The sequence below is a fragment of the Pseudorca crassidens genome, chromosome 3 (assembly GCF_039906515.1).
Source record: "Pseudorca crassidens isolate mPseCra1 chromosome 3, mPseCra1.hap1, whole genome shotgun sequence".
In the NCBI taxonomy this organism is placed as follows: domain Eukaryota; kingdom Metazoa; phylum Chordata; class Mammalia; order Artiodactyla; family Delphinidae; genus Pseudorca; species Pseudorca crassidens.
Window position 1 is genome coordinate 72,444,114 of NC_090298.1, and position 27,998 is coordinate 72,472,111.

A 27,998-nucleotide genomic window follows, 5' to 3' on the forward strand; every position below is an offset into this window, starting at 1 on the left:
ACACAGTGGGAAGAGGAATATAGTTAGAACTGTTTAAAACCTATAGTTTCAAATTTTTTAAGTATGTGAGTAGAAAATAAGCCCCTCCATAGGAATATATTTTTACAGTTAAAATATTATTCATTTTACCACGTGAAAAGGAGTTTCTAAAAAGATATGTTTTGAGTACTATTCAATTTTATTATAGCACTTAACGGTAAATGTTTAAAATGGTTTCATATTTCCAAAACCAGTTTAATTAAAACATTTAAAAATATATTTTTAATCAACTGTCAAAAATGCAAATCATTTTAACAGAAAAAGATATATTTTAAGTATATTACCTTTAATTCATGATAATCTATTGCTTCATCTTTGTCTGTGTCAAAAAGTTCAAAAGCATCTTTAATTTCTTGTTTCTGTTCTTCAGAGAGTTCTCTTCTTTTTTTCCTCTTTGTTTTGTCTACTACAAGCTCATTTCTATGAAATGATAAGAAAAAAGTCTATTTAGTCCACTTTAATCCTATTCTCCTAGGCTTCTAAATAATAAAATACCAAAAATGCAATAAAAATTAGCCAATGAATAATTTTCTAGATTTCGAAAAAGGAAGTATTTTGTAAAAATATAAAGAAATTTTCCCTACGTGAGTCAAAGCCCTACTCATTTTATAGTCTAGGCTGCTATAAATGTGTACTTCCTAAACTGAAAAGTGTTACAGGTTATTAAAAGAAATGAGGACCTAGCTTTCCCTCTTCCTAGCTTTGTATTTATTCCCACTAATATTACTGTGGAAGAAACAAGAACTGTGAATAAGAAACACTAGTTTTATGCCAGAAACCCCAACAAAAAACAAAGCAACCATATTCCCATCATTCTACAATATAGACTGTTAAAAAAAAAAAGAATTCAATTCACAACTGATGATCACTATAGATTAGGTTTACTTTTATAGTGCTTATAATTATCAAAATCATTGTAAAAAACATCTAATTCATCAATTAACTTACTATTTTGGCATTCTGGGTTAAAAATGGTTTTAGATTACACATTTTTAACAGTTTGGCACTTCTTTGTAATTTCTCCCATTAATATTAACAAATCAGCCAAAATAATGAACCTAAGCATACCATGAATACTAAACACCAAAAAAAGTACATAATATTTGTGCTAATTCTATATAATAATGTGAAGAGTCAATAGTCTTGTAAATCTCACTTAACATATACATCTAGACTTAATTTCTCATAAACTCTGAAAAAACTTTAAGAAAGTAATTTACTGTAAAAGCCAGAAATGTGTTCCTTAAGAGGTGCCGATCTAAGTGTTCCAAATCTTCAAATGGGGCTACAAAACTTGTATAAGAACAAGTTTGGTAACGGAAGAATTCTATAAATTTAAAAAATGTAAAACCCAGTGGAGTTTATTTATTTGCATTTGAAGTTGTATTGTTCTCTGAAAACTACCCCCAAAAAGGCAAGAGACGACTAAAAATGACCAAAAGAGGTATGATAAAGCTGAGGAAGTTCTTTCACAAGAGACCTGACTTCACACAAACTTGCAACTCCCGGGGGTCATTTTCTTCCCAAGATTCTGAAGGGACAAGTTCGCAACCCACCAACAGCTGACCCCATCCAAGGATACCACGATTATCCCTTATTAGAACTCGGTACCTTTTTAGTGTGACGTAACTACATAGACATTTTTAAGGTAAAACTTCTAGCTGGGGTTGGAGGCGGAGGCAACAAAAAGTGCGTTAGAGGTTGGAACTGAAGGAAAGGTAAAGAAGCTGAAGACATTTAGGAAACTAAGAGATTACCAACTATAATCACTAAAATGTGTCTCCGATTATACCGTAAAGCATGGCCACAGGAGAAAAGCGAGGAGCGGGTTTTGTGTTATTTCCAAAATTTATGGGTAAGTATGTTAGCAGGAGGTCTGCGAGCTGGAAGCCGCTGACAAGGAACTGAAATAAGAGACGCTCCAAGGCCTGGTTTCCCGCAAACACCGCGCATAGAAACCTCGCGATATTTTACTGCCTCCTCGAGACTAAGACAGCCCAGCTTTTTGGCGGTCCAAAGCCCAACGCCTTGACAGAAATGACCACCTCAGCAGAAGTGTGCGGAGCTCACCAGAGCCTCCAGGATGAGGGGTCCGGGCCCGGGAAGGTTGGCCAAAGATCTCTCTTCTCGTCCCAAACTGCATTCCCTTCCTCGCCTCGGCCCCAAGCTGCCTCCCTTCCACACACAGCCGCCCTGGGGCCCGCGGCGGGGTGTGGAGAGCATTGCCGCCAGCTCATTACCGACCTCAGAGCTAAACTCATGTTCTCTTCGGACAGAGACGTTCCTCTCGAGAACGATTTTAACCCCTACCCAAGGCAGCACGACTTCCACGAGCCGTTCAACAGACACCAACGACCTCCGCGGCCTCAAGCACCTCCCACAAGGTAGACGTGTCTGAGCTGGATTGGTTGAAATCGCTAATGTCCTGCCCATTGAGGCGAAAGCGTCACTAGTCCTCTGCTCTCATTGGGAGAATTTCGCGTCAATCAAAGAGATCTCCCTGCCGGCCTGCCCCGTTACGCCTCCGGCCCTTTAGATTGGCCTATTGCTTTTTCTCTCTAATCCTTTGCGAATCGAGGATTTGAGTGTCTGTTTGGCTCTTCGGTCGGACGGTGGCTGAGCTAGGCCTCAGGAGAGAAGGCCTGCGGCTTGTGGGCCAGTGTCCGGAGACGGGGCGGGAAGGGAAGAGAGACGCCGCAGGCTGTCCTCTGGCTAGAAGGAGGGAGAGGCTTACGAAAGAGGTCTGCGAAATTTGACTGCCTTGTGTTCTACATTTTTGGATGGTTTAAGTACATGGGGAGTTTGTTTAAAACGCAGATTTAAATATCCCTCATTTTGATTCTAGTAGGTGTGAATCTTAAGTTTTTTTTTTCCTTACAAATGCCAAGTGATTCTGAGGCAGGTGCTATGGATTATACTTTGATAAGCACTGGGTTGAATTATTAGGCAATTTACGGTGGAGCTGTACCTAAAGGGCCGTTTGCTCCCCTCTTCCTCCTTTGAACGTTTTTGTCCTTATTTTCAAGGTCTGTAAGCTACTTATACACATGATGTTACCTTCACTTACCTAACCAAGTCTCTTGAAGCTCACTTGGGTATTTAATATCTTTACCTGTTCATCTCTCCTACTAATCTTGAAGGCCAGGATTATACCTTTCATTTAACGCTATTCCTAGATGCTCAATAAATATTTGTTGCACTGAATGGAATCTTGCTGTGAAAACTCACAAAGTACTGAGCTAAACTGAAAATCTCATAAAGGAATGAAATTGCCTGAGGGTAGGTGTCGAGCCGGGGAAGGAGGAAGATATATAAACCCTGTGGTATAAATATAAAGGGATACATGTACAGATTTAGAGAAGGGAGAGAACACAGCAGGGTGGAAGAAAGACTTCTTGAAGGAGATGACATATATGTTAGGCCTAGAAGGATGAGCTAAATTTGGTTAAGTAAAGATGGTATGATGGAATAAAGCTAAATAAAAATTAATATTTACAGGATAGCCCCCCGAAAAAACAAAAGTAGAAAACTTCAAAGTGTCTTTGTAAATCACCTTTGAGTCTAAAAGGAGAGTAGAATTGCAATTACATACTTGAACATAATGACAATGAAAAAATTATGTATTAAAATTGTAAGATAGAGACCAAGCTATAGAAGAAAATTATTATTAAATACAAATGAAAATAAACCAAACATTTATTTGAATATTTTAGAAATGAAGAACAAAATTAATTGAAATTAGGAAGAAGAAATTACTAAAGATAAAATGACAACAAAAGAATTAGAAAACAGGTTTTAAAAAGAAAATTGTTAGGGCTTCCCTGGTGGCGCAGTGGTTGAGAGTCTGCCTGCCGATGCAGGGGACGCAGGTTCGAGTCCCGGTCCGGAAATATCCCACATCCTGTGGAGCAGCTGGGCCCGTGAACCATAGCCGCTGAGCCTGCGCGTCCGGGGCCTGTGCTCCGCAATGGGAGAGGCCACAACAGTGAGAGGCCCGCATAATGCAAAAAAAAAAAAAAAAAAAAAAGAAAAGTGTTAAAATAGTAAATTGGTAAGATAGTCTCATAATCCAATAATAAACTGGTTTTTGGCAATACCAATAAAATTGACAGAGAAGTGTAACAGGTAAGGGAATATTGTCACTAATAAAGTTGGTAGTTTAAAAGGGAGGTTTAAAAATTATTAAAATACTTTATACAACTTCATTCTGCCAATAAATATTAATACCAAAATGAAATAGTCACTTTTCAAGGAAAACAAAGATAAGGACTCAAAAAAGGTAGAAAACTGATTTAGGTTAATAGCTATAGACAGGACTTAAAAATGATGCCAAAGTTCTGTATCACAAAATAAAAAGGCATCCAGCCTACTCAGATGTATGGGTGAGTTTTAAAAATTCTTAAAGAGCTAATTCTTGTGCTTTAAATCCAAAGCATGATGGAGAGCTTCTTAGCTTAATTTTTGAAACTAGCACAACGCTTAGCATCTTAAAAAGCATTTAAAGTACTGAATGCATGCTCCATGATGAGAGTGTGTGCATGTTGCTCACCATTGTATGTGTTGGCCTCATATTTGATATTCATTAGTGAACATATGTGCAAAAGTCCTAGATAGTGACAAAATGAATTTGGCATTGTCTTAAGGAACATTTCACTATAACCAAGTAGTGTTTATTTTTAAAATATATAGTTCAAAATGTAAATCTGTAATAATTAATCATAACTAATTTATCATAATTCTAGGTTAAGGTGATCACCTCAAATGTCAAAAAAACACTGGAAAATACTCAATACCCATTCCTAACAAAATACATATTAATAAACCAAGTATAAAAGATACTTTTTTTTTTAACATGACAAGTAATGTACCTAATAAAATGTTAGTGTTTTTCACACCTGGTCTCTGAAACACTAGAATTTTGTGAGATGTTTACGGTCATTTCGTGGAGAATGGGTTTTGTGGGCAAATAATTTGGGAAAATAGAATATGGTAATCAGAATGATAGGTCCAGAGCCAGAGCCAAAAGTAGATAAAACTCCTGATTTAAGAAGATAGTAGCATTAGTATTTGTTTAGTCTTCCTCCTGAAAGCTTAATGAAACAATAGTTGAGAAATTAATTTCTAATACTGAAGTGACCTGGAGAAAAACCATCAGCAGACAAGATATTTCGAAAAATATTTGAAAGATCTAAAGAGACATGGAAGCCTGTTAACAAATGACACAGATCATCAAAGTGGCATCTCAGAATTTGCAGGAGATGACTAAAGGTTCAGAGAGAGTTGATCTGACTGGCAGAGTCCCAGAGAGACCCTAGGATTAGAGTTATACAGTAGAGGGTGGAAATGAGAAGAGGGCTAAATACAAAATGTAAATTTAGAAGCTCTTTAGGAAACCACTGTACTTCAGTTTCTCCAGATTCCCCTCCTCATTATTCTTTCTCTTCACCTCTGTCTAGAACCTCACTCTTAAAAAAATTAATGAAAAATCAAAAACCATCAGAGATAGGAAGAAAATCAATGGCATGAAAGATAAAAATACGGAAAACAAACAGCTATCTAGGAAGACTGAGCTTAGGAACCAAAAGAAATTCATAATAAATTAATAATATTAAGCTTTCTAAGAGGTGGTCAAGAAAATACTGTATTGGAGGATGGGATACTTTGAAAAAGGAACATCCTGACAGTAAGAAAAGACTTGAAAATAAATATGATTGCAGAAATTAAAATTTTAATACAATGGTGAGATGGTTTAATTGAGGAAATATTTCAGAACATATAGCATTCAGACAAAAACATGGAAAAATTGAAAAAATGTGGAGGATTAATTCAATAGGTCCATCATATGATTAATAGGAATTCCAGAAAGAGGGAGCAACAACTGGAGAAGAGGCAGAAAACTATCAAAGTAATAAATACTTGAAGAAAAATTTCAAGGTACTGAAGAGTAGCACAAGTCTCCAGATTGATAGATATTCCTAGCGCTGAACAAAATAAATGGTAAAGAAACCACACCTAGCCACATCAACAAGACATTTCATAAATCAAAAAGAAAAGAAAAAGGCCTAAAAGCTTTCAGAGACAAGAATCTGATCTCCTATAAAAGAATAATAATTGAATTAGCATTAGATTTCTTATCAGAAACATTAGATAGATGACAATACCGTCAAAATTGTAAGGGGAAATTATTTGAATTTAGGATTCTATTCCCTGTCAAGACAAAAATCAAATGTGAGAACATAATAAAGATTTCAGAAAATTCAGTCATCATTTATGCTCTGAGAGGTATACTCCATAAAAATGAGTGAAATAAAAAAATAAGATAGACATAAAAGACAAGAATTATAACCTAGTGTGGGAGGTAGAATGGCTCACCAAAAATGTCCATGCCCTAATTCCTGAAATTTGTGAATATGTTATATTACATGGCAAAAGGAACTTTGCAGGTGTAATTAAGGTTACTGACCTTAAGATCGGGAGATTCTCCAGTAGGCTCAGTCTAATCTAATGAGCCCTAAAAAGCAGGGAACTTTCTCCATATTGAGGCAGAAGAGGTCAGAGAGATGTGCATAATGAGAAGGACTCAATCCACCATTGTTGGCTTTAAAAAGAAAAAATGATGTTATGAGTCAAGGAATGTGGGCAGCTTCTAGAAGTTGAGACAACCTCCAGCCAACAACCAGCAAGGAAACAGGGACCTCAGTCCTACAAAAGCATGAAACTGAATCCTGGCAGCAACCTGATTAAGCTTGGAAGCAGATTCATCCTCAGAACCTTCAGAAGGGAGCACATCACTTCTGACACCTTGATTTAGGCCTTGTGAGACCCTAGCAGATAACTGAGTTGAACCACACTGTACCTAGACTTCTGACCTATAAAACTGAGACATAGTGAGTGGGTGTTGTTTTAAGCCATTGAATTTGTAGTAATCTTTTATGGCAGCAAGAGAAAACTAGTATGTTTCATAATTCAATGAAAAGAGAAAAGGTGAGATACAAAAGGCTTAGAAGGCAATTAGTCTAAAATAAATAGATGGACACCTAGAATGTTTTCAAGAAGAAAAATTGAATGGATTGCAAGCAATAGATAGAAAAAATATATGTGTAAAAGACAAGTTATGATAATAAAACCAATAAAACCCCCAAAATACAAAGATTAAAAAATTAAAAGGCAAATAATGAAGTAGGAAAAATATTTGCAAAATACATGAAGGACAAGGAGGTGTTATTTTTTATAATTGAAAACTGTTTACTATGCAATCTGACCTTGACATGTTCCAAACAAGAAAGAAGTTTATTTTCTTGTTCTCCAATACTGCTTTCAAGTATATTTTACCCAATCTCTCCTTCCGGTTGCTTTCTGTCTAAGGCATATCTTATAGCTTTCTTTTCATGGTTGATTATAAGAATAAGTCCCATTTCTATAATTATGATTTCCTTTCTGGTATTAAAACACCCAATCTAGTCTATGGCAAAATCACATCTAGTCCATTGCTTTTCCCTAATAGTTAGATAAGTTGTATTGGAACTGAGTAGCCTTGTGGAAAAAAGATAAAGATGGATTCATACCACAAACTTAACACCAGGATAAATTTCAAATGGATGAATGATTTAATAATAAAAATGAAGTCTAAAAAAGTACTACAAGAGAGTGTGAGGAAGTGCTTTTATAATATTAAGAGTGGTGAAGTCCTGCCTAAATGCGACACAAAAGTCAGATGCTATGTAAGTGTGTTATAGGCTGAACTGTGTCTCCCCAAAATGCATATATTGAAGCTCTAACCCCCAATGTAACTACATTTCGTGGTAGGTTCTTTAGAGAGGTAATTAAGGTTAAATGAGGTCACAAGGGTGGAGCCCTAATCCAACAGGACTGATGTCCTTATGAGAAGAGGTTGAGAAACCAGGCATATGTGCACACAGAGAAAAGATCATGTAAGGACACAGCAAGGAGGCAGCCATTTGCAAGCCAGGAGAGAGGCCTCCAGAGAAACCAATCCTGCTGGCACCTGGATCTTAAACATCCAACCTCCAGAACTGTGAGAAAATAAATTCCTGTTGTTTAAGCCACCCAGTCTGTTGTACAGGGTTGGCCAAAAACTTCAAGTTTTTTCGCTACATCTTATGGAAAAACTTGAACGAACTTTTTGGCCAACCCAATATTTTGTATGGCAGCCCTAAAAGATTAATACAACACGCAAAGATTGACAGATTCTACTATATGATAATGAAACATTTCTGTACAGCAAAAACTCCATTAAGCAAAGTAAACAAGCAGACAAAAGCATTGAATTCAAGATAAAATAACTGCATTAAAAAAATTGATTTGTGTTGGAGAATTGTATCTTCATATATTTCCAAAGCAATGCCACATAGGTGACTTTCTGGTCCCAAGGGGGAAAATGTAATTTTACCACAGGGTGTCACCAGTCTAATCTAATGGTTTAAGTTAGCATCAGCAACTTGGAGTATTACCAGATATCAAATATCTGCTAATGTAATTAATATGAAGTACCCAACCCAACCTCTTACATCTTTTAGCCAAGAATGTTTAACTTCAATTTTATTAAATTATAATGTTTAATCTTCCATTTTATAGGAAATATAGGAGATAAGGAAACGTCTTTTTAAAAAAAAAAAAAAAAGGCACCATGAGGTAACAATCAGACAAGTCCAGAAAGTAAAACATTCTACAGGACAAATGGCTATTCTCTTCAACAAGTCAGTGCATGGGAAAAAAGGGGCTGACCTAGATCAAAAAGGTCTTAGAAGAGAGTACAACCAGATAGAATGCCTTGTCCTGAATTAGATACTGGTTTGGACAAAGCAGCTATAAAAGGCATTATGTAGACAACTGAGAAAATTTGAATATGGACAGGGTGATAGATGGACAGGGTGACAGATGATACAAGCAAATTATTTTGTCAGGCATTCTAATAATATTTTGTCAATCTATGAAAATGTTCTCTTGTTTAGAGATACAAACTAAAATGTTTAGAGGTGCAATGTTCAAAATATTTGTAGTTTACTTTAAAATAGCATACCTAAAGCAGTTTAAAAATTTTTTAGTGCAATGATAAATCCTATGACGAAAATAAGACAGGAGAGTGAGATACGAGGTGAGTTAAATACTCAGAGGTTGAGTACTACAAATTTGGGAAGGTCTCTGAGAAAGTGACATTCATACTGAGATATAAAATGATTGCCAGCTGTGTTATCTCAGGTCCTGTAAAGTCCAGAAGAAAAGATAGAATTGGGTGTGACAGAGACTAGGAAACATCTGTGAGAATAAGATGTGGCAAGAAGAAGACAAGAGAGTCTTCAAACAACAATCCAGTTGTGACACATGGGAAAGGAGAGCAGGAAGGAAGGAAAATTAGGTAGGAAGAGCTTCAGAGTGAAATGTAGTTGTGAGAAAATCTTAGGCCAATGAGGAGCCCCAAAGCAAGAATTGCCCTTTCAAGGAGTCCTGTGTTAGGCAGAAATAGCCTAACACTAGCTCTGATATCCCTGCAGTACTCACTCATTGGCTAGATCTCAGGGTAAGTGTGGTCTCAGTGTAATTGGATCTGAAGGTAGAGCAGCTCGAAGGTGTTAACTAATGATCCTCACAGCAGGTTCTTTTAAAGGGAGATCTGACCAGGACGCCTTCATTACTGTTGCACAAACCTTGCAAAGGTCTGGAGGGAGAGTGTATCAAAAAGAGGCAATAGCACAAAGGCCCTAAGATAGGAACGAGATTGGCATGTTCAAGGGAAAAAAAGAATTCAATAAGTTTGAAGCACAATGAGAGTGGCAGAGTGGTATAGAAAGGCAGATTGATAAACAGAGTCCTAATCACATAGAACCTAACAGATTATGATAAGGAGATGAATTTTATTTCAAGTGTAATGGAAACCCATCAGCATGTTTTAAGCAGTGAATTATTATGATCTGATTTAGGTTTTAGAGCCAAACTTCCTGAAACAATCTATACAGCATCCATTTCCTCATATCTCATTTTCTCCGAACCCACAGCAAATCTGGCTTACATCCTTACCTCTCTACTGGAAGAGCTTTTACTAGGTCACCAAAGACTTCTTAATTGCTAAGTTCAATTGCTTCTTTTCAATTCCCATCCTAGTTGTCCCCTGGGTTGCATCTGCACATTGACCACTTACTCCGTAAAATTGCTCTCATGGCTGCTTTTTACTACTCCTTCCTTGTTTCCTTTGATGGCTTTTCTTCACCTACTCCCTAAATGTTTATTTTTTACAGAATTATATCCTTAGTACTTCCATGCTATCTCTAGGCCCTCTCATCTCCTAAATTCCAATAATCACATAACATGCTAACAACTCCAAAATTTCTCAGATTTTTTCCTCTAGCCCTCTACTCTCAGTCTTTCCATTTGCATGTTATGCATGTCCATCTTAATGGAAAATAATATACCAAAACAAAAATATTTTCTCCTAAAAGACTTCTTATGTATTCTCTACATTGGATAATGGCATCGCTAGTCACCCCGTTCACGTAACTCATTGGAATAACATTTAACGCCTCAGTGTTGTCAAAGTATAATTTTCAAAATTTAAAGATATGACTATCGTACAAATGTAGAATGAATATGAATATGTTTCTAAGATCTATTTAACTTTTTAATCAGGAAACCAGCAAGATGATAAAGCTGGTTTATAGAAAAATTAGAGAAACTGAGTGTACGTAGGTCGTCACAAAAGGTGTGCTGAAATAAATTTGCTAGGTTACAATGTCCTGCAGGTTAATGTTTTACAGGTCAAAATAAACTGTAGCCTTTGGTGTTACATTCTCTACCAGACAAAAATCACTTACAAAAATCTACAAGTTAACATTTTACTCAGTTTTAGCCCTAATCAATGGCAAATGTATCAGTGGAGTAGGCCTACTCATACAGTCAGTTGATTCACTACAAAGGCACTAATATCATTCAATGAGAAAAAGATCTTGCAATGAATGGTGCTGCAGCAACCAGATGTCACACAAAAGAGAAATGAACCTGATTCTTACAAAAATTGATTTGAGATGGATCATAGACTTATACATATAAGAAAACATTATAAAGCTTCTAAAAGAAAATATAGGAGAATATCTCCATGACTTTAGGGCAGATAAGATTTCTTAAATAGGACTTAAAAAGCATTAATCATAAAATTAAAAATTGACAAATTAGATATCATCAAAATTTTACATTCCTCTCATCAAAGACACCATTAAAAAAGTGAAGAGGCAAGCCACAGACTGGGAGAAGACATTTACAGTACATATATCTGACAAAGCATTACAAATCAATTATCAAACTACAAAAACCAAATAAGAACATTGGATAAAATATTTGAATAGGCACTCTGCAAAAGTGGGTATCTAAGTGGCCAATAAACATATAAAGAGGTGTTCAACAGTATTAGTTCTTAGGAAAATACAAGTTAAAACCACAATAAATATTATCACACATGCACCAAAATGACTAACATTTTAAAAAATGAAAGTTTTTTGAAAGACTAACAATATCACATGCTGGCAAGGATGTGGGCCACCTCTTAAACACTGCTGCTATGAGTGTAAAATAAAGCAGCCACTTTGTAAAATTGTCTGTCTCTACTAATGTCAAGCTCACTTACCTTATGACACAGCAATTTCATTCCTAGGTATATACCCAAGTGAAGTAGTATGTCTCCCTAGAAAGATTTTTACAAGAATGTTTATTGCAGCTTTATTCATAATAACTCCAAACTGGAAACAACCCCAATTTCCATTAACAGGTTAAAGGACAAAGAAAGTGAGGTATAGTCATACAATGGGATACTACCAGTGATAAAAGAAAAATAATAAAGGACTATTCATAGAGTCAACAAAAAGACGGATATTCATGGATATTGTTTTAAGTGAAATAAGTCATATACAAAAGAGTACATGCAAATGAATTTGTAGCACATTATTCCATTTGTATAAAGTTCAACAACAGGCAGAACTAATCAATGTTTGTCTAAATCACAACAGTATTACCTTTGGGTAGGTAGTAGCCGATGGTATGTACTGAAAAGAAGCACAAAGGAACTTTATGGAGTGGTGGAAATATTCTATATCTTGATTTACATGGTGGTTATAAGAGTGTATGCATATGTAAAAATCTTCTAACTGCACAGTTAAGATTACTGTACTTTATGCATTTTATTAGGTATGTTATCCATTAAAAAATATTAGTTTTTCACAGGGTCTTTGGATGAAAGTCTTGTAGAATTAGGGAATATAGATTGTAAAGGGTTAAAGAATGATGAAGCAGTGATTAACTTCACTTTGAAGAAATTCGGCTATCAAGAGGAGGAGAAGATTAAGGAATTAATAAAGATATCAACAAGTCAAAGGAAGTTTTAAAAATTCCTTTAGAATAGGGAATGCTTTATCAGGGGAGAAGCCAATTGAGAGGTACAGGTCAAAGATAGGCGTGAGGTAGGAGAAGAGAAAGTTGATAACACTAGATGCCTTGGAGTCAAAAGTGGAGGATTATCTAAATAAAGGGAAAGAAGATAGAGTGAAAAAAGAGAGGTAGGGTGAAGATACTCAGAGACCGTGAGGTGGAAGATAATTTGAGGACTTTTACTGTACCTGTTCTCAAACTTCTTAGTAAAATAGGAAGTCAGGACATCTACTAAAAGTCAGGAGGTGGGATGAAATGATGACTGGAGGGTTTGATGAAGCCAGTTAGCTATTTCATTAGCTGTGAAGGACTAGTTATTTACTTTTTAAGTTTCCTCATCCCTGTGATGGAGATTACATTTACTTCACAGAGTTGTTATGAAGATTAAATAAATTAATTAATCTAAAGTATCCATTAAGACAATAAATGTTAGTTTCCCCTTAAAAAAAAAGAACCACAGTTTCAGAAAATCATTCTTCATGAGTAGTTTGAAAAACAAATTGAATAATCTGAAGTCAGGATAAAAGACCCAGTGGAGGACAAGGAACCTAGTTCCCAGCACTTCCTTAACATTTGTGAGGGCTGGTGCAAATGAGACTCCAAATACCTTACATACAAATATTTTAAAGTTATAAATCAGGCTGGCAAGCTGTTAAATAAAATATGTTCTATCCTCCTTTGACAAGTATAGCTTCATAATGACCTGAAGTCCAGGTTCAAAGTTAGAATTCTCATTCCTTAGTGTTTCATACTGAATCCTGGTGATGTGGGAAGATCCAGACCAACTCAGCCTTTCCTTCCTTCTTCCAACTCCACCCCACACTGTGAGGGGCCTGTAGTGTACATGTGTGGATACGCCAGCCTGGAAGCCCAATCTTCATTCTCACCCTTGGCAAATAGCGGCCACTTGGCCACCCATGTGCTTAGGGTTATACACTCCAATGGCAAGGTCCTTGTGCAAAAACCCTAGAGGCAGGCTCAGAGCCATTTGCACAGGGAATTCTGTGGTCCCAAGTATCTGGAACTTGGTCGTGAAGTGGGTATGTGGGCTTTGGGTGGGTAGAGGGAAAATTACTTTCCTCCCCTACCCCTCTGGGCTAATAAGGGTCTGTCTCTAATAAAGGGAGGATTTGTATCCTTTGAAGGGCGTGGGTAGAGAGAGCTTTTCTGCATTTGCTGCTTCATAATTGCCTTTGGCTCAAAATCCTTTTTTTTGTCAGAGGCACATTTTAAGGTAGCGTATTCTGCTACTCTTCAGACAGGTATATCTTAGGCCCTTGAGACTCCTCACCTCGTATGAAGTACAGCTGAGAAAGAGCCAGAGTGGGTTCCAAAGTGTGGTGCCCTGAGTAGGGACTTCTTGTGCCCAGAGCTCAGGGCAATATAGCTAGTCACACTTAGGTCTAGGATTAGCCACACTTCCTGCTTCTAGCAGTGAAAACACATAGACTTTAATACTATTAACTAGAAAGAACAAAAAACTTAAGATCAAAATATGCTCAAAAATATAATAAAAGTAAAGTGGAACATATACATCCTTAAGAGGCTGCTTTCCACTTACAAAGTAAGCCATCTAGCCTTTTGAGTTATTGTGATGGATTGAAAGCTTCCCTATGAAGCACTGCATAAAATTGAAAATGACTTATTAATCTCAGATCTCTTCAGATCAGAATATTTAGTCACCAGCAGTGGTCTGGTAACCCGCTTTGGGGAGCCTTGGCTTAAAGCAAAAAAATGTCATGGCTTCTTTGTTTGGCTTTACATTTCTTAAAAACCAGGTAAGTTGTATTTAGGTACTCATGATTGTAGATTCATAGGCTGTCTTTGAACCCAAATTGTGTTCTTATCACAACAGTTAGAAACATAGGATTTTGCATTTTTTGGATGAATTCTCATTAGTAATGAGTCACTAAACATGCTACTAAATACAATATAGAGAAGAAGATTAACAGAGTTATTTTTAGCTACCACCTACATACTATAGGCAGACAATATCAAGAGCAGGAGGGAAATAATGGTTCTTTTAGTTTAATAAATCATAATGCTCCTAATAAAAGTCTTCTCTTTCCTCCCAAACTTGGGGCATCCAGTTATATAAAGTGATTACTGTTGCAACAGCTAAGATATGAAGAGAAAGAAAAAGAGAGAGGGAAAAGAAGGGGAGGTGGGAGAGAGAGAGGGAGGATTGGGCTATTATACAAAAAAAATGATTAAAAGAAAAAAGTGTTTTGACTGAAGAGTAAAATGTGGTAACTGGTAACTAAAATAGAAACGCAACACTGAAATAATTATGTTTAGGGCTTGAACAACTCAATATCTGAATATCAAAGTAAAGAAAAACTTTCTGAATGTAGATAAAAGAAACACAATAGTAGCTTGCATATGATAGGGTGGGAAATATATTTATATTTCCAAATAAACCCTCAAGTCAAATTCAATAGAATGTAAAATACCATATGAAATGAGAAGATCAAAATTTACATGTTATATAGTATATTATATATTGTTATATATAACATTTAATACGTTTTTATATTAGAACCTAAAATATATGGAAGACAGCTCACATAAAAAGACATATAAATAGCTTTTAAACATGTGACTTGCTCAGCTTTTCTAAAAATAAGTTAAGCACTCAAATAAATTACACTGAGATATAAATCTTCACCTACTAGATTTGCAAATGTCTAAGTCTGGAATTATAAACTTACTATGGAAAATAGCAGGAAAAGCCTTCCTTATGCATTGTTGATAGTTACGTAATTTGGGGCAACCTCTTTGGAGAGCCTTGGAGTTCATATGTATCAAAATTGTAAATGTGCATACCATTTGAACTAACATTTATACTTCCCTGAAATTATCCTGTAGATGTACTTGTGCAAAAAGTATGTGCAAAACTATTCATTGCCATTTAGAAAAAGATTGGAAAAACACTAAATGTCCATGAACAGAAGGCAGTTAAATATATTAATTTACATCCATAGCATGGAATTATTATGCACTTGTTTAAAAGAATAAGGCAGATCTGTACATACTAATACGAAATATGTTTGAAATATATCCTTAAGTGAAATAAAAGAAAGTACAAACCAGTGTATATAACATACTATTATTTGAGTTAAAATAATAATAACAATAATAATAAAGAGAGATTAAGCCCACTTCACAATGTCAATGCTCTTCAGCCAAAGACTAAGAGAAATAACTGTAGTTGAACAAGTGAGTTTATTTATTTATTTATTTTTGCTGCAAACACCATGAGGGAACTGTGAGGTGTCTCAGAAAAAAAGAGTGTAAGAAAGGACTTGTCTCTGGTTGAGTAATTTGAGAGGGTCCAAGGAAGCAGGGGGAGCTATAGGATTGGGTGTCTGAACAAATTTCATCTATAGAGAGGACAGCCTATAGGAGGATAAAGATATAATTGGATAAAGTTTCAGCTCCCCACTTGGCCTTTGCTGGCATGGGTGGGGATGGGGCCATAGCTTCTTCTGTGGTAAATTGGTTATTTTCTAACAGTTTTCTGTCTTGCTAGGCTACCCTTTTCTGGTCATTTGGTTCAAGGGAGCAGGCTTTTGCTGGGCCTTTGTCAGCGCCCATTGTCATTTTCAGGTTGCCGGCTTCTCCGGTATTCGTTCTGGGATGATGTGCGTAAAAAAAAAAAAAAAAAATCCAGGCAACTCACCATGTTGTTTGTTCCTTAGATCCTGAAGTCCTTAGCTACTCTGCTTTCTCTTTACCTATCAGAATCTTCATATGTTTGTTTTATATGTTATGCCCAGTATTTTTAATTGTAATTGGAAAAGTACAGCTATTCCGTCTTCCGGGAAGTGGAAATCTCCTGGATATTTTTTTGCACTGCTTGAATTGTTTCATTCAAAGCGTGACTCATCCATTCATATAAATAAAAACCTACGTAGATACATGCCTTGCTTTTTTAGAACTGATCATTGCTAAATATCTATGAAGAAAATAAAGGAGAACAATAAGATAGAGAGTAAAGTATGTAAAGCTGCGTGGATAGGGTGGTCAGGGAAAGCCTCTCTACAACACTTGAACTGGGGTCAGAAGCCAGTCTAGTGAAGAGCTGAAAAAGAGCAGAAGAAGGGTAAATGCAAAAGGAAGAAACTTGGCATAATCCAGGAACAGAGAGAATTCTAATATTAGTGGAGTACTAGAGCTGGCTAGTGTTATCTTACTTATCGACATAATGAAAAGAATTAATGAACATTCATATTGGAACTACATTTGTTTTATCAGTTGCAACCACAGTTTGAATACAGATACAAGGTTTTGACAAAAATCAATGAGAGAATTCCACAATAATTGATATACTATATGGAATTTATAATAAAGAATATTTTCTATTTTTACTAATATTTACAGCTTTGTGCAACATATTCTTTATATCATTAAAATTTATTCTAAAATGTATGAACCTTTGTATAAACACATGTGTGGGTGTATGATGCTTCAGAAAAAAGTGAAAGCTAGGAATAAATTTGAGTCATCAGTATTTAAATGGTAAAGCTATATAACTAGATAAAATCAACTAGAAAAAGTAGCATGTGTTAAAAAAAAATAAAGTTCAAGATGAAATCCTGGGCATGTGAAATGGAATGGTCAATATAAGAAAGAAAGAAAACCAGGAGAAAATGTTGTGCTCAAAACCAAATAGGAGGAAGTGGTCAACTCAGTTGGACTTGGCAATATTGGTAACTTCAGCAAGAGCACATTTAGTGAAAGGTTGTTGTTGGAGGCCAGACTGGATTAATTTAAAATGGTCATAGCATTTCTATTGTTGATCAAATTTATGCAAAATGTATTTTGAAATTTTCTCCTAAGTAAGAGAACTATAAGGTAGAAAGAAAACTACTTATATACATAGGTTTACCTGATAATTGGAGAAAGAATTTCTTCCTTTAACCTGACTCTATTATGAGACCGTCCCTTCTTGCTTGCCCTTCCCCTCCCTATCATCACTAAGAATCTTCCCACAAGACCACTGTTTTTCATACATTCCTTAGGACACTGTATAAATTTTGAAGTATTTACAAATGAGATGATGTGATGTCTACAGTTGGCTTCAAAATAATCCAGTATGTGTGTAGGGTAGGAGAGTAGGGATTTGATGAGGGTGTGGATGAAACAAAATTGGCCACATGTTGAAAATTGTGAGGATAATCAACTCAGGGGTTGATTATAGTACTATTTTTCTACATTTGTATATGACTGAAATTTTCTAGAATAAAAAGATTTTTTAAGTGTGGGGGAAGAGCAAGGATAGTCTTTACCATCAAAAAACTTACACACAACTTGAGAAGGACCTTATTCAAAAGAGTTAAAACTTGGCAGGTAAAGGGGGGAGATTGTGCACTGACAGAGATGGCTATACCGTGTTGATGGAGGAAGCCAGACTGTAGCATGATTCAAGCATAGTAGGAACAAACATTCATGGAATGCTTATTTCTGTGTGCTATGACTTACAGGTGTTTTCTCATTTACTGCTCATACATCCTGTGAGGTCAGTGCCATACACACACACACAAAATTAATGCTAGGACATGTTAAGTTATTTTTCTTGGGTCACAAAGCTGGTAACTGGTAACTTCTGGGTGAGTAATCTCACTGGAAAAGCCAGAGTGAGGAAGTAATGGGCTAAGGAAGAGATGACCAGAGACCACCTACTAGCTTAATAAGACCTACAGAAGGTATGTTTAAAATGTTTGATTTTGCTACGAATATTTACAAACCAGGAACAAGGAACAAAAATTTGCAATTTCTAGCTTGTCTTAAAGAATCGAAGATTTAGCATTACAGATGCTGCCCCCGCTCACAGCCAAGGTACTGCTGCCCCGTTTCTGTGGGACTTGAGCTCTTTTATGCCGGAATCCCCTTCACTCGTTTTATTGCAAATGAACTGCTTCACTTTGTCATTATGGCCTGTATAATTATTTGAGTTCATTTATATACTAATTATACTCAACTTGGAGTGTTATGACACACTAGTGTGGGTCTGATCAGTGAGAGAGAAAGGAATATAGTCATAGAAACAATGTGATTTGTCCACCACATGTTGAGAACTACAGTCCAAACCACTCGTTTAGCCATTAATCCTGTACTGTATGCCTATTGTAATGTCTCTTGCAGAGTTTTCTTGTGCTATAAATGTAAAGTGCCATATGAATGAGTGGTATAATAATAAATGCTTGATGATCCAGAGGAGGGCACAATAATTTCTACAATCATTAAGGCAAAGAATTTTAAAGTTGGGTTGAAATTTTATAAGAGAGTCAAAAGCATTTCAGATGGAAGGAAAATCAAAGGAAAAATGCATGAATTTAGGAAAGTACAAAACAGGTGGAGGGACTAGGATGGCAGACTAGTATATTTAAAGCTGAGACTTCTTCATTCCAGTAACTCTAGTATTCCATCAGGATTGGATGGAATCACAGAAATGTTAATACTAGAAAGGAACTCACAGGTAATCTGTACTTGAAGCCCTTCTTTCCACAGATAACAACCAAGATTTTGAAAAGCTAGGTGATTTGCTTAATGTCACATTTGCTTAATTGGTGAAGGATCTGAAATTAGATCTTCCGATTTTTGATATTCTTCCTCCATACTTCCCTTCAACGTGAGTTATTTTCATTATAGGCAAGGAGAGGAAAATATGAGTTGAGTTCTGGATATATTATTTTTAATGACCTCAAGTAGCAGCTGCCTTTTCCTTTCATCATTCACTTCCACTTCAAATTTTTAACCAGGAATTAAACCATGAAAGTGCTAGGGGAATCTGAAAGAAGAACGAAGGGTTAAGAATAGTTGATGTATCATACCACTTTCTGCCATTACATTATTATATTTACCTCATTCCAAAGGGATCAGCTCAACTTCTAAATTCTACATGACTACTATTCTCAGTAAGAGGAAGAAACTACATAATGAATTTTCAACCTTCTAAAGTGGACATGAAAAGAGGAAACATATGCTGGCAGCCAAGTCTCAGGCTCAACCTTTATAATAATAAGGACCAGAATCTGAAAATAGTAATCAGTCTCAATATTGCTCAAAAGAGACTGACAGGCTGCCTCTGGCTTTCACTCCAAGTTAGTGATGCCTGGTTTACATCTTGGAATTTGAGACTGGCAGTATAGCATAGTATTAAGATCACAGGCTTTGGATTTGAATCCAGGCTCTAGCATTTACCAGCTAAGTGATAAGAACAATTTATTTAACTTCTCCAAGCATTAGATTGCACATATATAAAACAGTGATAAGAATAATTTCTACCACTCTCATTGAGTTCGTTGAGAATTGAATACCTTGGTTTGGGTTTCCTCCAGAGCGATCTCTTAGACGAGGATTTGGGTTCGAGTAGTTTATTTGGGAGGTGATCCCAGGAAACATGGTGAGGGTGTGATAAAGTGAGACAAGGAAGGGAATCCTGCTGGGGAATCCTCCACTAATGGGCTAGGAAACTTGGAAGGACCATGACCTCTATTCCCCACTGATTGAGGGTTGCCCCTGGGGTATTAACTGTTATACACTTCTGGCTTACCCTGAGCACAGGTCAGGCACACTCCAGGGTCAGAGAAAGCCCTCACAGAGAAAGGTTCAGGGCTTGAAGTAAGAAGCTTTGGATTTTTCCAGGAACTGTCAGTGAAGACTACAGAACCTCTGGAGGGGGCTGAGAGGATATGGGAAGGGCATTGACAGCATCTTCTGTAGGGAGATAATGTGTTTGTCATGGTAGCATTTGGAACATAACCAGCCCTAGCAAATGACATTAGTTACTTAAAGTACAAAATACTAAGATTCCAAAGGGAAAGTCTTCCCAATTAAAAAGAAGAAGCACTCTTACCAAGGAGATGAGATGAATGGACTCAAAACAAAACCTAGAAGTCATCCTTCACTCTACCTTCCTCTCATTCCATCAATCTAATCACTTTAACATGTTCCGCTCCCAGCAACACTCCTTAAAGCAGGCATTTCACATTTCTTGCTTGAATTATCAGGTAACCTTCTAACTGGCCTTCCTGCCAGGCTCCCTTTCTTTCCCCACCACTACCCCACTCAACCCCTTCATTCAGGACTATGAGAATGCTTCTTCTAAAACCCAATTCAGAGGGAGTTACCTTCTACTTCAATGATTCACCACTTATTTGTGGGTGAAAATAAAACTTTTCAGCTTAGGATACAAGACTCTTCATGATCTAGTCCTGCTTACTTCTCCAATCACATTTCCCCTGTGCCTCACTCTTAACTCCTAAATTCCAGATGTAAGAAACTTTCCTTGGTTCCTCATATATGCCACACTTTCTCATAATTCAATGCCATTTTTCATGCTCTTCACCACCTTTCTTCATCTAGAAAACTACTAGTTTTTATTCAGGAATTCAAGTTGGGATCTTTTTATAAAAGCCTATCCCTGACATTTACCCTTCCCTCTTGATCTAGATCAGTGATCCAATAACATTTTTGTATATCTCTTAAAACTTACCACGTGTATTATAAATGTCTGTTTACTTTCTTACTTACTAATTAGACCAATGTGCTTCATAATCAGATACTGAGCATCTGTATTCTTAACAAGTACCCAGGGTGATTTTTATTCCTACTGAAGTCTAGGAGTCAATTTATTATACTAAGTGCTTCTTAAGGGAAAACATTTTTCTCTGTAATTCTAGTGCCTATTTATAGCACCTGGCATGTAGTTGGTACTCAATAAGCAACTCCTGGCTTAATAAATACTACTGTTTACATTTTGAGAATTTCCATTCTTTCACAGAGATTTTATCAGGTTGCCCTCTATGGTAATATGACTCATTAAAAAATTATTCCCTGTACCAATGGTATTATAAAGTGGGAATCTCACTGGTGATCTGCCAGTCCTCCAGCTAAGTGGCTATTAAATTTGACCTGTTGTTCCACTTTTTCACCCTTGATTGCCTTTAAACCTTTTCCATGGAAAGTATTTAGTCTTATTGGTTTTGTTAATGGTGTCTAGAAGAATAGTTCTCAAAGTAAGATGTATCATAAAGACCTGGAGAGCTTGTTAAAAATAGATATGGCCCCAATCTCATAGATTCTAACTCAGTAGTATTTGAGAGAGGAGGGGCAAGGCTCTATATTTTTAATAAGATCTTGAAGAAGAAACTATCCCCTATAACAAATAGATCTACATATTATATAGACAGAGAAAAGGCTGACATTTCTACAAACTGACAGACACATGTTTTATTTCTTCTAGACAAATAGTGTGACCTGTTTCAGCAGAGACTGTCAACACACTTTACAAATAGCACTTGAAGTTTAGCAGTTCTATAATATTTTGCCTTGATTGACTTGCCTGGTAACTTAACGTACCTAAAGAAAATACATTGTCTAATTTTTTTCTTTTGCTTTTAGTAGATATAAATGTAGATTACATACTTAATCTACCAGGATCCTTTGCTTTTATTAAATAGCTCCATGACAGCAAAATTGGAAATGTAGTCAAGGATTAGGAATGTGGTCACTCAGCTTTGGCTTGTGTGTGCTCACATGGCTTCGTTCCTGCATGTAGCCTTCTTACTAGATGCCAGAATCAAATCTTTCTCCAAACCTTGAGTTTGTGCTTTTTTCCATTAGAACCACAACAGGATCTGTAGTTACCTGAACCCTGACAAAAATTGTGTGTGGGTCGGTTGGGGGCCTGCAGGATGAGAAGGAGTATACACAGTAATACTACTTCCTTCTCCTTCTTTTTGTTTGTTTGTTTTTACCATCTACTGTCAGTCATCTTTCTTTTATATATATTTTTTCCTTGAAGTATAGTTGATTTACAATGTTAATTTCTGCTGTACAGCAAAGTGATTCAGTATACATATATATACATTTATTTTTATATTCTTTTCCATTATGGTTTATCATAGGATATTGAATATAGTTCCCTGTGCTATACAGTAGGACCTTGTTGTTTATTCACTGTATATAATAAACTTCTCCTTTCTTCTAAACACTACTCAAGGGTTATATGGCAATCTGTGCCCCTGAACCATTTTTGGAATAGAAGGTTTCATCATTTCACACAGGGATCATAAATGGATTCTATCTGTCCCTCTGTCTAGTTTCTGTGTCTCTCCTTTAGATTTTTATGTACCCTAGAAGATGCCATGAAAAGACATCTTTTCTCTTGTTTGTCCCAGGCTGGATGGATTCCATCATGATACTTTCCTGACCAAGGACGAGAAGGCTCTGCTAAGTTCAATGTAAACATTATGGTTCCCAGAGTATAAAGTTTGCTTTAAAAGTGGCATCAGAGTACTCAGAAATTTTTATTTAAAAATTTCCCTTTGAAGAAACCTGGGTACATGATGATCTGAAAATCCAAGGGGAACCTGGAAAAATCCCTATCATAGCCAGATGCAGTCAGAATATCTGCAGGAGCTATTGTCTCTCATGCTGCTATTAGAAATGAAATAGTTCTTGGGACTTCCCTGATGTCACAGTGGTTAAGAATCAGCCTGCCAATGCAGGGGACACGGGTTCGAGCCCTGGTTCGGGAAGATCCCACATGCCGTGGAGCAACTACGCCCATGCACCACAACTACTGAGCCTGCGCTCTAGAGCCTGCAAGCCACAACTACGGAAGCCTGTACACCTAGAGCCCATGCTCCTCAGCAAGAGAAGCCACTGCAATGAGAAGCCCAAGCACAGCAACGAAAAGTAGCCCTGGCTCACCGCAACTAGAGAAAGCCCATGCACAGCAACGAAGACCCAACACAGCCAAATAAATAAATAAATATTTTTAAAAATTAAAAAATTAAAAAAAGAAATGAAATAGTTCTATAGTACAACAGAGTAATTCTGTTTTACACAGGAGTGTAAAAATTTATACCAATGCAGAAAATAAATGATAATATCTGTGAATTTTCTGTTTACCTCTAAATGAAATTTTGCTGGACTTTTAAGTATAATTTTTTATGTTTAAATGTCAAAGTTTGGGGGTTGGAGAGCTTTTTATAGAAATACATTTCTTATAATCAAAATGAATGGTAAAATAATATTTATTTAATGGAATACTCTTTTGTAGCCAATTTGCTGTAATGAAGCTATTTAATAAAAGCAAAGGCTCCTGTTATAAGAGCCTAGCTTTAGACCATACTTTAGAGAACACGCTCTTATAATTGTATGTAATGTACACCTATTTACTTTATATAGTTCCTTTTTAAAATTTGATTTGAACTATTAATTTTATCATTAATTTGATTTTATGATTTGGTTTAACATTGGTTTGTGGTTTGTGTAACATCTGACAATTTATTCAGTGGAACATTTTCTTTTATTAATATTTTCTTCAAATTATGAAAACATCTTTGCCTGCTCTAATTCATATTCTACAGAGCTTAATAATTAGGGATTATAACATGAAAAAAAAGAGTGACAAAATCTGAAACAGTAATTTTTAAAAGTATATTAATAGTTGCTTTCTAAAAGCAAGTTTTTTGTTGTTGTTTTAACTTAGGGCCACATAAAGAAACTATTAATGTGAACCTTCATGAGAAAAATTTTTACTGAATTTTTTTCAATTAAACCACTAGATGGCAATATCTTTGTTTCTTTATGAATCCACTAGACAAACATCTCTTGAAGAAAACACTCAGTTATCATATTTTTTTAAAGCTCTGACCTCAGCTACCAAATTGCTATTGTTCAATTCTAAGGAAAGAAATATACAGAGGAGAAAACTCCAGTCCAGTTAAAGAGGACTCTATTGTATTTGGGTAGTAAATTAACGTCCTTCCTTAATAATCGGAGGTGTCCCTGGGTCACTGAGGTGAAAACTCACTTTGAAGTTTGGCTTCACTTTGGAGCACACAAACTTCCAAGATTTTAGGCCTGTAAGGATACTCTGTACAGAAAGACAGCTGAAACAGTGGTCTTGAATCTGTCTTCATTCTTACCACTAATTTTTTTGCTTTCTCATCTGATTTCACTATTTCTAAAATTTCTCTTTCCCCTTTATGGATTAAAAAATACAGCCAATTTCTCTTTCCCCTTTATGGATTAAAAAATACTCCTTTGTGGAGGAGATTCCTTTACCACAGAAAAGTTTACATACTGAGTGCCAAAACTATAGTCACTATACCTAAAATATTCTGTACCTAAAATTATCACTACAACTAATTTTTGTATAATTTAGTTTTACATATTTAGCAACCTGTCTGAGTTTCTTTTTCACTTGGAGCTATTGAAATACAATAATCAAAATATCAGGGTTTTTTGTTTTTTTGGGTTTTTTTTGCGGTACGCAGGCCTCTCACTGTTGTGGCTTCTCCCGTTGCAGAGCACAGGCTCCGGACGCACAGGCTCAGCGGCCATGGCTCACGGGCCCAGCCGCTCCGCGCCATGTGGGATCTTCCCGGACCGGGGCATGAACCTGTGTCGCCTGCATCGGCAGGCAGACTCCCAACCACTGCGCCACCAGGGAAGCCCAAAACAGCAGGTATTTAATTGCTAAAGTATTATGTTCAAAAAGAAAAAAATATATTTTTACTTTTATGTATATATAAAATGAACACATATGAAAGATTTTATTCAACTTAATAGTAATGGGAGAATCAGTTTAAAATAAAATTTCAAAAACATACATGCATACACACTCAATCAGGCATGCTGAAAAGAACTTGCTAATAGATGCAAAACTGGTTAATTACCAATAAGGCAATAAAATTTAATGTTTGTGGTAATCTTTCCTATGAGGCAGAAATAAATTTTGTATCTCTGACACAAAATTAATTAATTTTCCTTGGTATGCACAAGCATTATTTGCTTTATGATTAGTTTTGTACAAGTTAATTTCTATGATATTGAGATGTAAAATAGCCTCCTCAGTAGAAAGTCAATCAAAGATGCACAACGTTATATAATCAGATAATCCCCAGAAGGTCTGCTAAACTCAATTAATTCTTTTGCCTATTTCCAAGTAGTGGACAGTTTTTCCTAACATTACTACTTTTTAAAATAATTATGTTGTTGGGATGAGCAATACGGTTGCAGAAAGAGCCTTATTCCATGTGCTGCAATCTTAGGGCAAACCACAAGGAGGCACTTTTTGCACTAGATTCCCTGCACAGATGGTGACCAGGACCAATGATTAAATCAGGCATACTGTCATTAAGTTTTGTAATAAATTAAGCAGACAATGGATTTCCTTAGCTCTGGAAGTAGATGTCAGAGGAGGTAAGCAAAGAATTGTCCCTGAAGTAAAAGAATAGAAATTACTTGTCTCTGACTTGGCTCACAATTTTGAGTGTAATGTGGCACCACAAAATATTCTCAAATCTGGAGATGTGTCACAATTTCTCCAGAAGTTAGATTTGGAAAAAAATAAAAGAATACAGTAAATTTCATGAACTAAGAAAGATCAAGATTTTCAAACACAAATGCCTACAAGGGCAGGGCATTTAAGTAAAATGAGTCAAGCAGGCTGGATATAGTACAGGACACAGTAGGGGAACGATGACAAATTGGGAAGCTCATGCCCCATCTAAAGAGGGAGACTACTATGTGGGTCCAGCTGTATGAAAATACAGATCCCCAAAGGCCAGATTTTCAGATTTTTCAAGAGAAACAAGAAAACCATATTGTTATTTGAATTCCCCTGATTTTTTTTTTTTTAATGATGCTGGCCACTTAACCAAAGTAAATAAATAAATAAACATCATGTGTCTTCCCTTCCTCCCCCATAATTTGCCTAAGGGAATTTTCTAGAATCCTTCTCTCATGTGAAGGCTGTTGAAGGGGCAAGTTCTGAGAAGTGAGAGTATGATTGCAGAAGTAGTGGCAAGAATTGAGCGTCACGGATGAGCAAGTCAACAATAAGTTTGTGTAGACTACACACCTATGAGCCCATTGGTAATTACCAGAAATGGAGGGTCCTTTAAGGGTTTAGACTTTTCATAACTTAGAAAAACCTAGGACGTCAAAGACCACTTTTATCACTTATTGTCCTCCTCACCTCTCCCACCCCAAATTGTCCAGTGCTGAGCTCACTGAAGGGAATCAATAAATATTTCCTCATTGAGTTTTCATTCAAATAACAAGTCAAACAGAAGGATCAAAATAACAACCTTAATTTTTTGTCAGCTGTTCGATAATTTAGACTGTGTGTGTGTGTGTGTATTATCTTAATTTCTTAAACTCAGTGGGGAAGAAAAGCATGAATGAATTAATGGTAAGATTCCAAAATGGAGCTGGAAATATACTATCGCCATCGGCCTCTTTACCCCTTAAGGGTTTCACAAAACTGTAGATGATGTGTATTTTAACTGGTCACAGCCCCTGTAAGGCCATATACTAAGGCCTCCACACCCTGTTGCTCCACCTGGAGACACCTGACCTAAACTAAACAAATCAGATTCTTTTTCTCGGACTTTTGAATACAGATACTGAGCCAATGAGTCAGAAGATGCTAAATGCTTGAACTGAAAGGTCAGGGCAAAACATGAGAAAGGACAACAAATAAAAGCTAAGAACAAGATAATTTATGGGGGAGCAGAGATGCCACAAGTAAACAGAGACAAACAGAGTCCATAACACTCTGAGGGAGGTGAAAGGAAGTTGTTGGGTTTATAATAGTCTTTTTCCACTTTCCAGGTGACCCAACTGTATTTTATTCTTCAAATGTTTTTCAAATGGCCAGTTTTATCCCTTTGATAAATCCCCTCTTTACTGATGCTGATTTGAGTGTGTATTTGTTATACTTGCAACCACACAATTTTCTGTCTACTAGATGCAGCACTGCCAGATGCAAGGAACTCGTCTTTGGCAGAATGGAGAGACCTCATTAATGTGACCTGAGAACACGGTGTGGTCTCCATGGTGATTCTTACAGTTGATTCTCAAGTACTTTTTATAGTTTTGATTCTGAGGTTAAATTAAAGTGTTGTTGAAGAGACATGAAATAGAACCTCAGCGTCAAACTGTGTCTTCCTTGGCATTTCCTTTGTAATTCTCTCAACACAATACATTTCTGTTAAAAATATCATGATGACTGCTAGGCTTACATTTAAAGGTTGTAATTTTTGCAGTTTTTGCCATAAGAAATATCATTTAAATATTTAAAATTTAGTACATCTTATTGTCTATTTAATGGTCAGATATTTCTAAAAACTTGAAATAACCTAAATAGTTCAATGGAAACAAATCACCTAAAAACAAATGTATTTCTCCTTGATTCATTGATCAATGGTTCAATTACCTTTTTTCTCCTTTCCCATTGTCTCATTTTTCCCAATACCTTACCAGAATTTCTACGTAGCTTGATAATATAGAACACACTCCCAATATTCTCTATTTGTGTATTCATTTGTCTATTCCCATAGTACAACATATAGTTCAGTACTATGTACCTTGTAAATGTTAAATAAGCAAGAATTGAAATGAATTATAGAAGATGCATAAAGCATAGTTTTTTAAAACATCTTTTTTCAAGTCTTTTACTGGCAAGTAGCTTTGTAATTATATCTAATTATACCAACTATGTG

The 27,998-nt window shown here is 36.1% G+C and overlaps 1 protein-coding gene and 1 long non-coding RNA gene across 3 annotated transcripts in view; one reads left to right on the top strand and one right to left on the bottom strand.

The window, feature by feature from the left end:
• The window catches only part of CETN3 (centrin 3), a 15,898-nt gene extending 13,475 nt beyond the window's left edge, over window positions 1-2,423 (bottom strand). Inside the window, exons 1-2 of one of the 2 annotated variants that reach the window (XM_067731208.1) lie at window positions 2,284-2,423; window positions 324-459 (exon numbers count right to left, since the gene is read on the bottom strand). In XM_067731208.1, coding sequence (XP_067587309.1) covers window positions 324-459; window positions 2,284-2,300 — 153 coding nt within the window. In that variant the 5' untranslated portion in view covers window positions 2,301-2,423. Of the gene's footprint in view, window positions 1-323; window positions 460-2,194; window positions 2,263-2,283 lie in introns of those variants that run through there. The other variant, XM_067731209.1, reaches the window with a different exon arrangement.
• LOC137221481 (uncharacterized) lies at window positions 2,301-27,993 on the top strand. The gene is made up of 3 exons (XR_010942028.1): window positions 2,301-2,423; window positions 24,797-24,955; window positions 27,245-27,993. It is a non-coding gene; the product is annotated as an uncharacterized lncRNA (long non-coding RNA).
• Window positions 27,994-27,998: the final 5 nt, after the last annotated feature.